Raw genomic sequence first — 13,754 nt, forward strand, 5'->3', positions numbered from 1 at the left:
AAGTTGCCTTTAACTACTCTCTCCTCTTGGTCAACCCCCACCCCCAACCTTATAGGACATTTTAAAAATACTTAACAGAAAGTATGTGAAGTCTTAAAAAAAATACTTTCTCATATAAACATGTCATATTTGCCTTGTAAAGGTATTGTTCTGCCTGTTCTATGGAGAACAGGTTGGTGGGTAGGAGCAAGACTGAATATAGAGAGACAGGAGTTGACTCTCAGTCATTCCATTGAAAAATAAGTGATGGAGGTTGTGTTTAGAGTGGTTGACAGTGGAGATAGAGAATAGTGGACAAGCTAGAAATCTAAGGACGTAGGATTGATAGGAATTAGTGATTGATGGGATGCAATGAGGAAAGGAGAAGGCATTGTCAAGTATAACCCTTAGGTTTTTGACATGAACAACTGAGATAATAGTAGTGCTATTAACTGAGCTAGGGAAAGCTAGAGAAGGAGCAGAGTGGGGTAGTTCAAAGATTGATGTGGTGAATTGGTTGTCTTTGTGAATCTAAATGACATCAAGTGGATATTTGAGTGGACTGGTATAGAGCTCAGAGAAAGTCTAAGTTGGAGAAACAAAATCACTAGGATAGGGATGGTAGTGGAAACTGTGAGTGGAGAATAGATCACTTTGGTGGGTGGGAAGAAGACGTAGCCCAAGGACTAACTACTGAGGGGTTTGGTAGAGTGTTAAGCCTACAAAGTAGGCTGAGAAAGAGCAGCCAGAAGAATAGGGAAACCTGGAAGCCAAAGAAAGACAGTTTAAGGAGGAGAAAGTGTGGTTAGGCATAGAGTGCTGCTTAGACATTCAGTAAGATGAAGGCCAAACTCTGTCTGTTGGATTTAGAGATATGGGAGTCATCAATGACCCTGGTAAGAACTGTGTTACCGGTTTGATAGATGTAGATGTCAGGTGGGATTTGGTTGGAGAGGGAGTGTGAGAGGTAAGAAAATAGAGGAAGGGAGGTTAGACAACTCTCTTAATAAGGGTGGCTGTGAAAGAAGAGAATAGTACCCGGAGGAGGAGATGTGAGGTTGAAGTAGTAGATAGAAGGAGGATTTTTAAAATTTTTTAATGAATGAGTGAATGAATGAATGAATGGATGGTCTAGATGAATGTGAGAGGTTGATGAGTGCCAAGGAATAATCAATAATGTAAGGTTCTAGGGAGATGAGGGGATGAGTTGTACTAACATATACATGTACGCATATATACATATACACAGAAGGGGATTGCCTTTAGATTGGAGGGAAGAACAGCATGGGAGGAAATGCTGTTCTAATAGGATAAATGCTATCTTGTATATTCCATACTTGAATGTAAATTCACTGTGAACATTAAACCAGAGGGTTGAGAGACTTTTATCTCAAGGATGCAGCTCCCATTTGATAGTTTTATCATTTCTACTGCCAACTACATTTGACTACCTCTACCAGGAACATCCCACTTTTCCCCCTGATCAAAAACAATATATGCAGTACATAATCTGATTGTTTGGGAAGATTAATCTGTACTTCATTTTTATTCCATTGCAGGGAGTTTTGTCAGAGCTTGTATTTCTATTTCCTGTGACTTTTTTTTTTTCTTGTGTTTTATGAATTACAACAAAATTCCACTATGGGGGGAAATTCTAATAGAATTCACTGACTAAATTTGACCTAAATAGTAGTTGCTGTCCTGAGCAGAAAAAAACACAACTCCTTTTTTCTTCAGAAGACTTTTCAGTAGACTTTTATGTTAGAGTGGAGTTTTGAATAGGTAATAACTTATACGGGATACAGAATTCAAGAGGTACAAAACTATATACAGTAAAAAGTCTTTGACTCCTGTTCCTTCATTCACTCGCTTTCCTTGCCAAGGCAGCTGGTGTTACCATTTTCTTAAGTATCCGCCTAGAGATTTCTGTGCATCTATAGACAAACTCATATATAATTTTGTTCTTTATTGACACAAACGGTATAATGTATCTTTTTTGTTCATTTAACATTATGTGTTGGAAATTGCTCCATATTAGTATATGGAGAACCTTTTCATTCTTTTTTGCCACATAGTATGGGCATACCATGATGAGCTAACTGATGTCCTATTTATGGTTGATGCCAGTGTTTGTGATTGATATGGGCATATTTAAGTGGTTTTGACTGCAATACTGGTTGTTTTTTAGGCAGCAGAAGTCACTGTAAATCTCAACACTTAAATTTAAGGAAGTTGAAAGGTAATCGATTGACGTGTCATATTGAAAGACATTGATAATTGTCATGTTTTCTTAAAGGAAAAACAGACTAGATTCGTTTGTGCTACTCACATAATTTATTTAGTTGAAGAAACAAGAGTTTTAAGGATCATTTTAACAAATTTTTCATTTGAGTACATTTCTCAGACATTTCAGCTTTAAGAAAAATTTTATTCCAGAATATAACTTCATTCTCTACAAAAGAATCAACTCTCATGTTTATTCAGTTATAAAATCTGTTTTATTCCTCATACCTGGGGGTATTGCATATCTACGAATATTTTATTTCCTGTTTTTTTTTTTTTGTCAACATGCTTTATTTAAGACACTGGCAGTTTGTTGGTTTAACTTTTACTCCATCTGTTGGCTTTCAGTGGTGTTCCATTCCTTTTGGAATGGTGTTTGGAATGACGTTTATGCTTATTTTCTTTTAGCTCAAAAATTAGTAATGGTACAAATACGCTTATGAAATATACTACACATGGGATTTTTTTTTCCCCCCTTAATTTTATTTATTTATTTATTTATGTCTGCTTGGGTCTTCGTTGCTTCGTGCGGGCTTTCTCTAGTTGCGGTGACTGGGGGCTACTCTTCGTTGTGGTGTGCAGGCTTCTCACTGCGGTGGCTTCTCTTGTTGCGGAGCACAGGCTCTAGGTGCACGGGCTTCAGTTGTGGCTCGGGGGCTCTAGAACACAGGCTCAGTAGTTGTGGCACACGGGCTTAGTTGCTCCGTGGCACGTGGAATCTTCCCGGACCAGGGCTCGAACCCGTTTCCCCTGCATTGGCAGGCGGATTCTTTTTTTTTAAAAATTATTTATTTATTTATTTATTTATTTATGGCTGTGCTGGGTCTTCGTTTCTGTGCGAGGGCTTTCTCCAGTTGCGGCAAGTGGGGACCACTCTTCATCGTGGTGCGCGGGCCTCTCACTATCACGGCCTCTCTCGTTGCGGAGCACAGGCTCCAGACGCACAGGCTCAGTAATTGTGGCTCACGGGCCTAGCTGCTCTGCGGCATGTGGGATCCTCCCAGACCAGGGCTCGAACCCGTGTCCCCTGCATTGGCAGGCAGACTCTCAACCACTGTGCCACCAGGGAAGCCCGGCAGGCGGATTCTTAATCACTGCGCCACCAGGGAAGCTCCATGAGATTGTTTTTAACTTATGTTTCCAGTGGCCATGAATGTTCTGGTTTTCATGAATGTGTTAAGGAAACTTCATCAGAATGCCTGTTTTATCAGCAGCTGAGAACAGGACCTGAAAGAAACCCAGATATATAGAACATTTATGTTTATAGTAAGCAAAAATGTAGGCTTGTCATGTTAGATCAATAAAAGGATTTTTCAGATATCTTCTAGTTGCTGTCTATCATATAGTGAACTATTAAGTAACTTGATGGAATGAAGTGACGGAGATGTCTTATTGTACCTTACTGACATACCATCTAGCTTAATGTTTGTGTCTGTCTGTGACTTATGGCACATTATGATCATTGCCTTCTTTAACATCAGTTGTTCAGGGTGAGGTATTTACTTGCTTTGCACATTGTTAGCATCCTCTTAAAAAACCACCAGTTTGCACTGCATAGGTCACAACTCTTGTGGTTAAAGATTATGTCCTGTTTCTCTGTGATTAAGTGGAGTTGTAGCACACACAGTGGGGGAAGGATATTAGGTTCTAAAGTTAGCATAGGAGGTGGAGAATGTGTGTAGGGGGTTTTCTTTTAAACCCCTTAAGTCATTCACAGAATAGAGAGTATTAGGTTTTCTGGGTTCACAAAGTAGTTAATCTGTATTTAGTGGCTATTGTTTATGAAACAAAACATATGTTTAAACATTAGACTCATCATATTCAGCATGATGAGAGGTTTCTGGGAATTAGGAATAACTGAGGAAACAGCAGATTCAGGTTTTTCATCTTAATGCCCCTCTAGAGCAACTCCTATTGAGAGGAATGACAGCTTTGATGCATGTAATTACTTTTGTTGCTCACTTGCCAAATGCACTTAATTGATGGGGGTTTTTTTCCCTTTAACATAAGTGTACATTTGATGTCACTCCACTGTAACTCACTCCCTTGCTTCCTTTCTTTGAGGATTTGAATGTAAAAGTAATCATTCCAGTTCACTTGTTGTAGACCAGTTTTTTTGGAGCATTCTTTTTCATTTATATTAAAGTTAACATACATGCTAACTATATCAAAGTTTTGAGGATCCTTTTCTTGAATAGTTTAAATAAAGTTTTAAAGTTGAAAATCCTTGTTTGGTTGCTTGCTGGTCTTGCAAGTTCAGTAATAGAAGATTAATATTGTGCCATTTTTAGTAGCTGTGTATGCCAGTATTTTGGTCGTATTAAGTCCTCTGAATTTGACTGTTGTTCAAGCAAATAATAAATACATGTATTTTAAAGGCCTATATGATGGTAACTTTTGCTGCCCACTTAGAAAGGTAGGAATGTTGTGTTGATTAAATAATCTGCCATTTCTTTTTATTGATTTTTGTGTGTTTTTGTACAGGTTGCTTTCCCGTTGCATCTTTGACGTAGTTTCCTAGACTCTGCTCCATGATTTAACTTGAAAGTCTGACATGAAGATGGAGGAGGCAGTGGGAAAAGTTGAAGAACTCATTGAGTCTGAAGTCCCACCAAAAACATCTGAACAAGAGACAGCTAAGGAGGAAGATGGATCTGTAGAACTGGAATCTCAAGTTCCGAAAGATGGTGTGGTGGATTCTACAGTTCTTTCTTCAATGCCCTGCTTGTTGATGGAACTGAGAAGGGACTCTTCTGAGTCTCAGTTAGCATCCACGGAGAGTGACAAGCCGACAACTGGCCGAGTTTATGAGAGTGACTCCTCTAACCACTGCATGCTTTCCCCTTCCTCTAGTGGTCACCTGGCCGATTCAGATACACTGTCTTCTGCAGAGGAGAATGAACCCTCCCAGGCAGAAACAGCGGTAGAAGGAGACCCTTCCGGAGTGTCTGGTGCCACAGTTGGGCGCAAGTCTCGCCGGTCCCGATCTGAAAGTGAAACATCCACCATGGCTGCCAAGAAAAACCGGCAATCCAGTGATAAACAGAATGGCCGAGTCGCCAAGGTTAAAGGTCATCGGAGCCAAAAGCACAAGGAGAGAATCAGGCTACTGAGGCAGAAACGGGAGGCTGCTGCACGAAAGAAATACAACTTGTTGCAGGACAGTAGTACCAGTGATAGTGACCTGACTTGTGACTCAAGCACGAGCTCATCAGATGATGATGAAGAAGTTTCAGGGAGCAGCAAGACAATCACTGCAGAGATACCAGGTAGAGGATGTTTTTTAAACTGACTGTAGAGCACCTGATGGCATTTCTCAGCTCTCAGGCTCAGTTAGATGAGTGACACTTGAAAAAATCCAGGAGACCTGCAGCTCTGTGTAAATTTGAAGACTGCAGTGTATTAACAAGACATGGCCAATTTAAAAACCTGTTCTGAGGTTTCCAGTGCACTTTAGCACATCAGCCAAAAAAAATACTTAATGATAGGGACAGCATTATTTTTAAGTAATGGAATTTCTCACAAGTTTCTCTCCGTAACACATTACCTGAATTCCCATCATTGCCTTTCTAGCACTACTTAGATGTAATACTCACTGTTCAGCATTATTACTAAGTACGTTTTCCTCAGGAATAGGCACCTTCCTTTATTATATAGCCACTGCACTCGAGCTTATGGTGTCTGAAATAACATGTTCTACCTTTCGTTAAAGGTTTCTAATAACTATTCCTCCTGAAACAGTAGTTTTATGTGCCCCCCCCCCAATTCAGTGCATGTTTAGCTAGTTGTCACTTGCATTGAGAGGAATGTTTTTTGCAAAATTTCCCCCTTAACGCCCCCAAGTTTAAAAAGTACAGAAAAATCTGCTGTTCCATCTCTTACTGGTATAAGAGTCTGTAATTTATTACATGTTTGACACATCTGCTTTCTCCATATTACTACGTCTGGTACTGTTGTATGTACTATGAAGGCAGTCTTGAGATTTCATAGTGGAAGAAAGATGAGGTCTGAATGGTTCTTGGGTGAATTCTCGTTATTGAAGAGACTCTTTCAATTAGGAACATTCTGTAAAGTACGTGGCATTTAATAGATCATGACAGCATTATTTATGGCTACGTTAAAGGGGGAAGTTTTGGTTTTCAAAGTTTTATGGGTGACTGTGTTTTTTCCTCCTAGTTTTCTGAAATGGTTCTTTTTCTATACGTCAGCATATTGCTGATATACAAAGAATATTTCAAGAAAAATCATATTGGTTAATTAAACCTATAGCTAACCAAACTTACAGAAACTCAGTAACAAGAATGATTTTATAGGTGTTCAACTTAAAATAAAAGCATCATCCATATAGTATATTAAATATGAGTTTTTAACAATCGTTAGAAATGCTTACTGTTTTAATGTCTATTGAATTCCTTTGGTAGTTCCTTATGTTAAAATTACTGGGGGGAGGGGATTTAATTGAAACTCATCAGATGACTGCATGAGAGAAGCAAACTTTGGGGTTGTTCTAAGGCAGGTTCTAGGTGTATTTCAGATTTACATTTAATATTTTAAAGAAAGCTATATTAACACCTATACAATTGTTTATGCATTCTTATGTCCTGTTCTAATCTATTAATCAGGATCATGATAGATCTCTTGATATAGTGCTTACTTAATCCCACTCACTAAATAGATTTTTATGTAACTGCCCAATACTTTGTCTTTTTATGGAAAGGGAGAAGGTGGGTGAACAAAGTGCTCTTTGAAGATAGACCCCATTGTAGAGGTGGCATGAGAAATATCTTCATGGGCATTCTCCCTGTTTGGCTTAAATAGGTTAGGTGTGCTTTGTTCATATTTTCCAAACCTCTTTGCTAATTGACTACCTTGACCAGTGTCTAAAACTTCTAAAACATCAGTCTTCTGTTTCTTGTCTATTCTGAATTGTATACTAACCAAAACACCAAAGTAAATTACCTGAATCTGTAATTTAGTTTCTGTTGTGCACAACACTTAATAAGTTGGTGGATTTTGAAAATATGTAGAGTTTTCTAAGGTAATCATGGAGAATCAAATGGGAGGTAAGCTGCAGGGCCACTGTATATAACTGCCTAGGCTGTGCACCACAAAGTTTCAGAAGGCGCTGTACACATAAGGAGCTGTGAATGGTCTTTCCTGGAATTATGCAAAGCAGCAAAGATAGAATATCCTAAGTTTAAATATTAGGAAGTTCACTTCAATTATCCACATTGTTACCCCGAAAAATTTTGACATTTTTCATTTCTGATGTCATAATTATGTATACCTCAGTTTCTTGAATCACATTATAACTTTGGGGCAGAGGGGATACACTCTACCTTATAGCAAGGCAGTTGTTGAAAAGTTGTATAGATTGTAAAGATAGGATAAATTGTGAACTGACTTAGAAGATGAGTGCAACACCATGGACATTCAGGTGAACTTAAACTGGATGTACCTAACAGCGAATCTCTTGGAATTTGAAATTTGAATCCAGCTGTTTATACAGAATGGAAACCAAGAGGAAAAGTAAAAACTGAGATTCTTGCTATATGCTTTCATCAAGGTACAACTAATTTAGTAATTCAGAATTGCTGTATTTATAAACTTTTGTTTGGCAGCAGCTTAAACATTGAAGGAATTTTGCTAAATATTCACTTATGCCAAACAGTTGAACAATTAATGCATTTTCTTTTATAGAGTGGAAATAATTAATGCTGCAGACTTATATAGTGCATGGTGATGCTTAAAAATTGAGTTTGATATTTGGACAGTAGATGTTTATGAAGTGGTTTTGTTGTTGCTTTAGTTAACAGTTAACTGACAGGCAGCTTAGTATCCACACTAGATCATTCTTTCCTTGAAGTTTTTGGAACTATATTGCTCTTTTAAGAATCTGGAGGTATCATATCAAGATAATTCTGGCAGTTCTTTCATTTGGGGGACTTAGAGATGAGCAAAAATAGAGTATTTTGTAGTGGATATTAATGTGAAAATACTATGTGGTAGTCTTGAGTATTCAAGGCTTTTATTGAGTGTCTCATTTATAGATGATCTTTTTGTATTACTAATCTTCGTACTTTATTATTAGAGCATTATTTCTTCGGGGGTTGAGGGGTCAGTTTTTCTGTAAAATCACTTTGAGACTAGAGCTGTAAAGGCTGCTCTTGCAGGGAGTTTGTTTTTTTTTTTTTTGGCCATGACACACGGCTTGTGGGATCTTAGTTCCCCGAACAGGGATTGAACCTGGGCCCGCAGCAGTGAAAACTCAGAGCCTTAACAATTGGACTGCCAGGGAATTCCCTGCAGGGAATTTTGATTAAGTGAATGTGAATAAGTCTGTGACATCAGACTTCAGTTCAAAAATTCTCTGAACAGACCAGATTACATGCATCATTGTAGGTGGGCAGCAGGGAAGAGTTTTTCCAGTGACCGTTGTTTTTCATAAATATTTAGCATAGAATAAACCTCCGGGTAGCTTCATCTTGTCTTGGCTATAATGACCTGCTTTTGTGTGGTTTAATAGTCCACCATGCAAGTGCCCACTCAGACTGAGGTTCCAAGAATAGTATCCACCTTGGTAGGTAAGGGTCAGTTGTCTTGGCTGGTTTGCATTTTAGAAAATCTAATCGATCTTTGTTGGAGAATGTCAGGGAGGCTGCTGAGGACACCTGTTTAAGATCATCTGAATCCTCAATCCATGTGGCCAGGCGCAGCTCAGTCCTACTGAAGCTAGGATCTCAGCACTCACTACTCACCACACACGATTATACAGTGAAATTCCTCATGATAAGCTATCATTTTACCTTACAGTTTTTCTGAGGTGGAGACTTACTACGCTTGATCAATTAACTCTTACTTGGAAATGAAAAAAATTTCTTTAGTAAATCCTTTGTAGGAAATTTTGAAGATAGAAAAATGTGATGTATAAGATTAAAATCCTGCTTTTGTTAACATTTAAGTATATTGCCTTCCATAATATGTAACAAAATTTATCATACTATGTATACTTCTTTCTTTCCCTCTAACATTGCATTTTGAGCCTTTAACCAAAACACAATAGTCTCCCTAAAACCATGTATGGATTTTGAATAATTTAGCTAACTATAAAATAACTTCCCTACTCCTGGCCCTTTGGGCTGTTTTTAGTTTTTGCTATTATGAGGAAGGGTATGAACACTTTAAGGCTCTTGACACATACTGCCAAACTACTTTTTAGTACTTTATTAAGTTTATTCCATCCAGGAGCTTGAGTATTTGTTGCATTATATTCTTTCTATTGAGTGTTTATAAAAATGTTGCTGGTTTGATGGATGAATTGTATCTTTGTTTTAATTTGCATTTCTTTGATCACTAATGAAGTTGAAAAATCATATTGGCCATTTGTATTCTTTTGGTAAACAGTCTATTCATGTTCTTTGCACATTTTCCTCTTGCTACACTTGTTTTTTTTAATTGATTTGTGAGGATTCTTAACCTACTGGGGATTGAATTACTTGAAAAATATTATTATTAATTTAAGCAGTAGCAACTCATGGTAGAAGATAAGACCCCCAAACCCATGTTAGGAATTCCATGACCTTTTTCCTATATTGAATATGAAGTGACTAAAAGCCCCATGTCCCCAATTTAAGCCTCTGTAATCTGATTGTATTTTGGTAGCTATTTAGGGGACTCACTAAATACATTGATAACAAGACACAGAGACTGAGTAATCAGTTGAAGACTGCCTGAAAAGTGATTAGTAAATGCAAACAAAGCAGGTAATATCTGTGCAGTTTTCAGTCTGGCTATATGTTAGAATCACTTGTTGGGGGGGTGGGAGCATTTAAAACTTATGATGCCCAGACCCCACTGCAGACCAATTAAATCAGAATCTCTGGATCTGACCCAGGCTTCAGCATTTTTCTCCCAGCTTTTTTGAGATACAGTTGACATATAACATTGTGTAAGTTTAAGGTATACAACGTGTTGATTTGATAAATGTATATATTGCGAAATGATTAGCACAGTAGGGTTAGTTAACACGCCTCTCACTTCACATAGTTATAATTTGTGTGTTGGGAAGTTTTAAGATCTGCTCTCTTAGCAACTCTCAAATATACAATACAGTATTGTTAACTATAGCCACCATGCTGTATTACATCCCCAGAACTTACTCATCTTATAACTGGAAGTTTGTCCTATTTGATCACCTTCACTCATCCTTGCTGCACCCCGTACTCTCCACCAAACTGCTCTGTGTTTTTATGAGTTTGGTTTTTTTAAGATTCCACATGCAAGTGAGATCATACAGTATTTGTCTTTCTTGGACTTATTTCACTTAGCATAAAGGCACCAGCATTTTTAAGCTCCCAGGTGATGGCAGTGGGCAGCCAGGCTGAGAACTACGCAGTGAATCAAAGTGATATGTTAAGTCTCCCATAGCTAAAAATCATTGTAAAACTGGTAGTCTGCTTCAGTTAGGTTCTGAACAGTGGCATCTAGTTTTTAAATATGTTATTAGTAATTAATAAACATAAGCACCTTTAAATTTTACTCCATTTAAGTGATTATTTTAGAAGCATGCATTGTTTAAATGTGGTTTTCTCTATGCTACAGTGTCTGGATAATGTTACCTTAAATTTAGAAGCTTTGAAATCTTACTGGTGGGTATCCTTTGGCAATCTCTAACGTTAAAGCACCAAGGTATTATTTTCAGCCTGCTTTTCCTAGCTTATTTCCTAAAGTGAGTGCCTTTAAAAACTTTGTGTATGCAAAAGCATAAGCTTTGCTTTTGATGTCTTTCTCAAAGTAGGATATATTTTAGTGTTAATAAAAGGACATATGTGTGTTTAAGGTGAGAATATGGTCCCTGGTTGTTGTTTGCTTTTTTTAATGTGTTTTTTAGAGCAGTTGTAGGTTCACAGCAAAATTAAGCAGAAGGTGCAGAGATTTCCCACTTATTCCTGTCCTCACATGTGTACAGCCTCTTCCACTATCAACACCCCCACAGAAAGGTACATTTCTTATAATCGATGAACCTAGATTGACATATTATCACTCAGAGTCCACAGTTTCCATTAGGGTTCACACTTGGTGTTGTGCATTCTGTGGGTTTTGACACGTATAATTGGGTCCTCTTTTTAAGACTTCAAAATGTCTTGTTTTCAGTATTTATTGCTGGTAGTCATCTTTATGAGGCTGCAACTTATCTCACTGTCCTTAGCATAAGTATTCTCACACCAGTTTTTTGAATTCAGCTTTTAAATACTCATTTTCCAGTGTTTGTTGAAAAATAAGCAGCGCCAGAATCTGAAACATCAAAGTAATCATATCATTTCCTGTCCTGTACACTTCAGTTTACCCAGCACTTATAATGGGGATAAACTGTTTAAAGAAAGTTTAGTGTTCTTTAAATTCCATTTAGACTTTCCGTAAGCTAAATATGTTACACTTTGGGGAAAGGTATGCCCTTCTTGAGGAAGTTTACTTATAAATAAGGTGGTTTTTTAAAAAATAAATTTATTTTATTAATTTATTTTTGGCTGCGTTGGGTCTTCGTTGCTGCTTGCAGGCTCTCTAGTTGTGGCGAGCGGGGAGGCTACTCTTTGTTGCGATGCGTGGGCTTCTCACTGCGGTGGCTTCTCGTTGCGGAGCACGGGCTCTAGGCACGGGGGCTTCAGTAGTTGTGGCTCATGGGCTCTAGAGCGCGGGCTCAGTAGTTGTGGCGCATGGGCTTAGTTGCTCCGTGGCATGTGGGATCTTCCCGGACCAGGGCTTGAACCCATGTCCCCTGCATTGGCAGGCAGATTCTTAACCACTGTGCCACCAAGGAAGCCCTTGTTTTTTTTTTTTTTTAATGTGAAGAAAGGGGATGGAATGGAGTAATCAGGGGAGAAGGAATGAAATGAAGTTAGAGGGAAAGTTGATAACAATAAACTTCATGAGGTTTTTGTTTGCTAGGTAGAATTGGGCTAAAAATTTGTCCCATGGTCTTTTAGGCATTGAAAAGAGGTGGCATGACATAAGCAGTTCTCATTTTCTAGGAGAAACACTTCTTTTCTTGATACTGAGACCTGGGAAATTTTTCTTTTGTCTATTCATAAAAAATCACTGTGAGATAAAGTAAACCATATTTTCAGAAATACCCTGAGATAAATACAACAGAGCATTTCATAGGGTAGTTCTTTTTTTTTTTTTTTTTAAATTTTATTTATTTATGGCTGTGTATGGGTCTTCGTTTCTGTGTGAGGGCTTTCTCTAGTTGTGGCAAGTGGGGGCCACTCTTCATCGCGGTGCGCGGGCCTCTCACTATCGCGGCCTCTCCTGTTGCGGAGCACAGGCTCCAGACGCGCAGGCTCAGCAATTGTGGCTCACGGGCTTAGTTGCTCCGCGGCATGTGGGATCCTCCCAGACCAGGGCTCGAACCCGTGTGCCCTGCATTGGCAGGCAGATTCTCAACCACTGCGCCACCAGGGAAGCCCCATAGGGTAGTTCTTTATAAGACTTCTTGGTATAGGTAGATGGTATAAGGCCAAGATTGATTGATTCCATCAGTCATTCATTCAGCAAATATTTGGGCACCTACTATGCGGCATTGGGAATGCAATAGTGAATGAAAAGTCCCTGCCCTCATGAAACTTAATCTTGTCTGAGGAGACAGATAATAAATGAATTCATCATATGCTATCAGGTAGCGATATACACTATGATAATAAAGCAGGATATAAGAGATGAGATAAAGATGGACTAAGGATGGGGTAGAAAAGCTATTTTAGATATTGTAGTCAAGAGTGGTCTGAGGAGGTAACATTTTTAATAGCTCCCTGAAGAAATGAAGAGTTCAGTATAATTAGTTTTATTAGAAACCCAAAGTATATGGGACCCAAACCAAAGCTGATCTGGCCTAGTTCAAGGATAAAACACTGTATGTAGAGGAGCATATCCTAAAACTAGAATCCTATGAAACCACTGTTCTACTTGCTATTAATAGCTGTACACTATTCACACATTTGGAAAGTGCTGGATCATGTGGAAGCAGATTTCTTTACTGCAGGACAACTCGGAGCCGTTAATGTGCTCTCCAAAGTGGGGAGGATATGATTTGTAGTGTATCCCAAACTTAACCACAAAACTTTTTTTTTTTTGAGGCATACCTTTTAGCACCTTGCACAGACCAGGGTTTATAAAAAACTGACCCAGAGGTATACATGGATTATGCATATCCTCTGTGGGTTTTTTTTTTTTTTTTAATTTGGCTAAGTCAGGTCTTAGTTGCGGCACATGGGATCTTCGTTGTGGCAAGCGGGATTTTTCCTTTTGGCACTCAGGCTCTAGAGTGCGCAGCCTCAGTAGTTGCAGCATGTGGGCTCTCTACTTGTGGCGCGTGGGCTCTAGAGCGCATAGGCTTAGTTGCCCTGCAGCATGTGGGATCTTAGTTCCCCGACCAGGGATCGAACCCATGTCCCTGCATTGGAAGGCAGATTCTTAACCACTGGACCACCAGGGAA

General features: G+C 38.7%; 1 protein-coding gene across 7 annotated transcripts in view; it reads left to right on the forward strand.

Annotated features, from left to right (window-relative positions):
- Positions 1–13,754, forward strand: part of C14H18orf25 (chromosome 14 C18orf25 homolog) — an 84,507-nt gene that overhangs the window by 31,029 nt on the left and 39,724 nt on the right. For all 7 annotated transcript variants that reach the window (XM_036874217.1, XM_036874218.1, XM_036874214.1 and 4 more), the window contains one exon: positions 4,747–5,531. In XM_036874217.1, the coding sequence (XP_036730112.1) occupies positions 4,817–5,531 (715 nt within the window). In that variant the 5' untranslated portion in view covers positions 4,747–4,816. The remainder of the gene's footprint in view (positions 1–4,746; positions 5,532–13,754) is intronic.

Source organism: Balaenoptera musculus, chromosome 14 (assembly GCF_009873245.2).
Source record: "Balaenoptera musculus isolate JJ_BM4_2016_0621 chromosome 14, mBalMus1.pri.v3, whole genome shotgun sequence".
Classification (NCBI taxonomy): domain Eukaryota; kingdom Metazoa; phylum Chordata; class Mammalia; order Artiodactyla; family Balaenopteridae; genus Balaenoptera; species Balaenoptera musculus.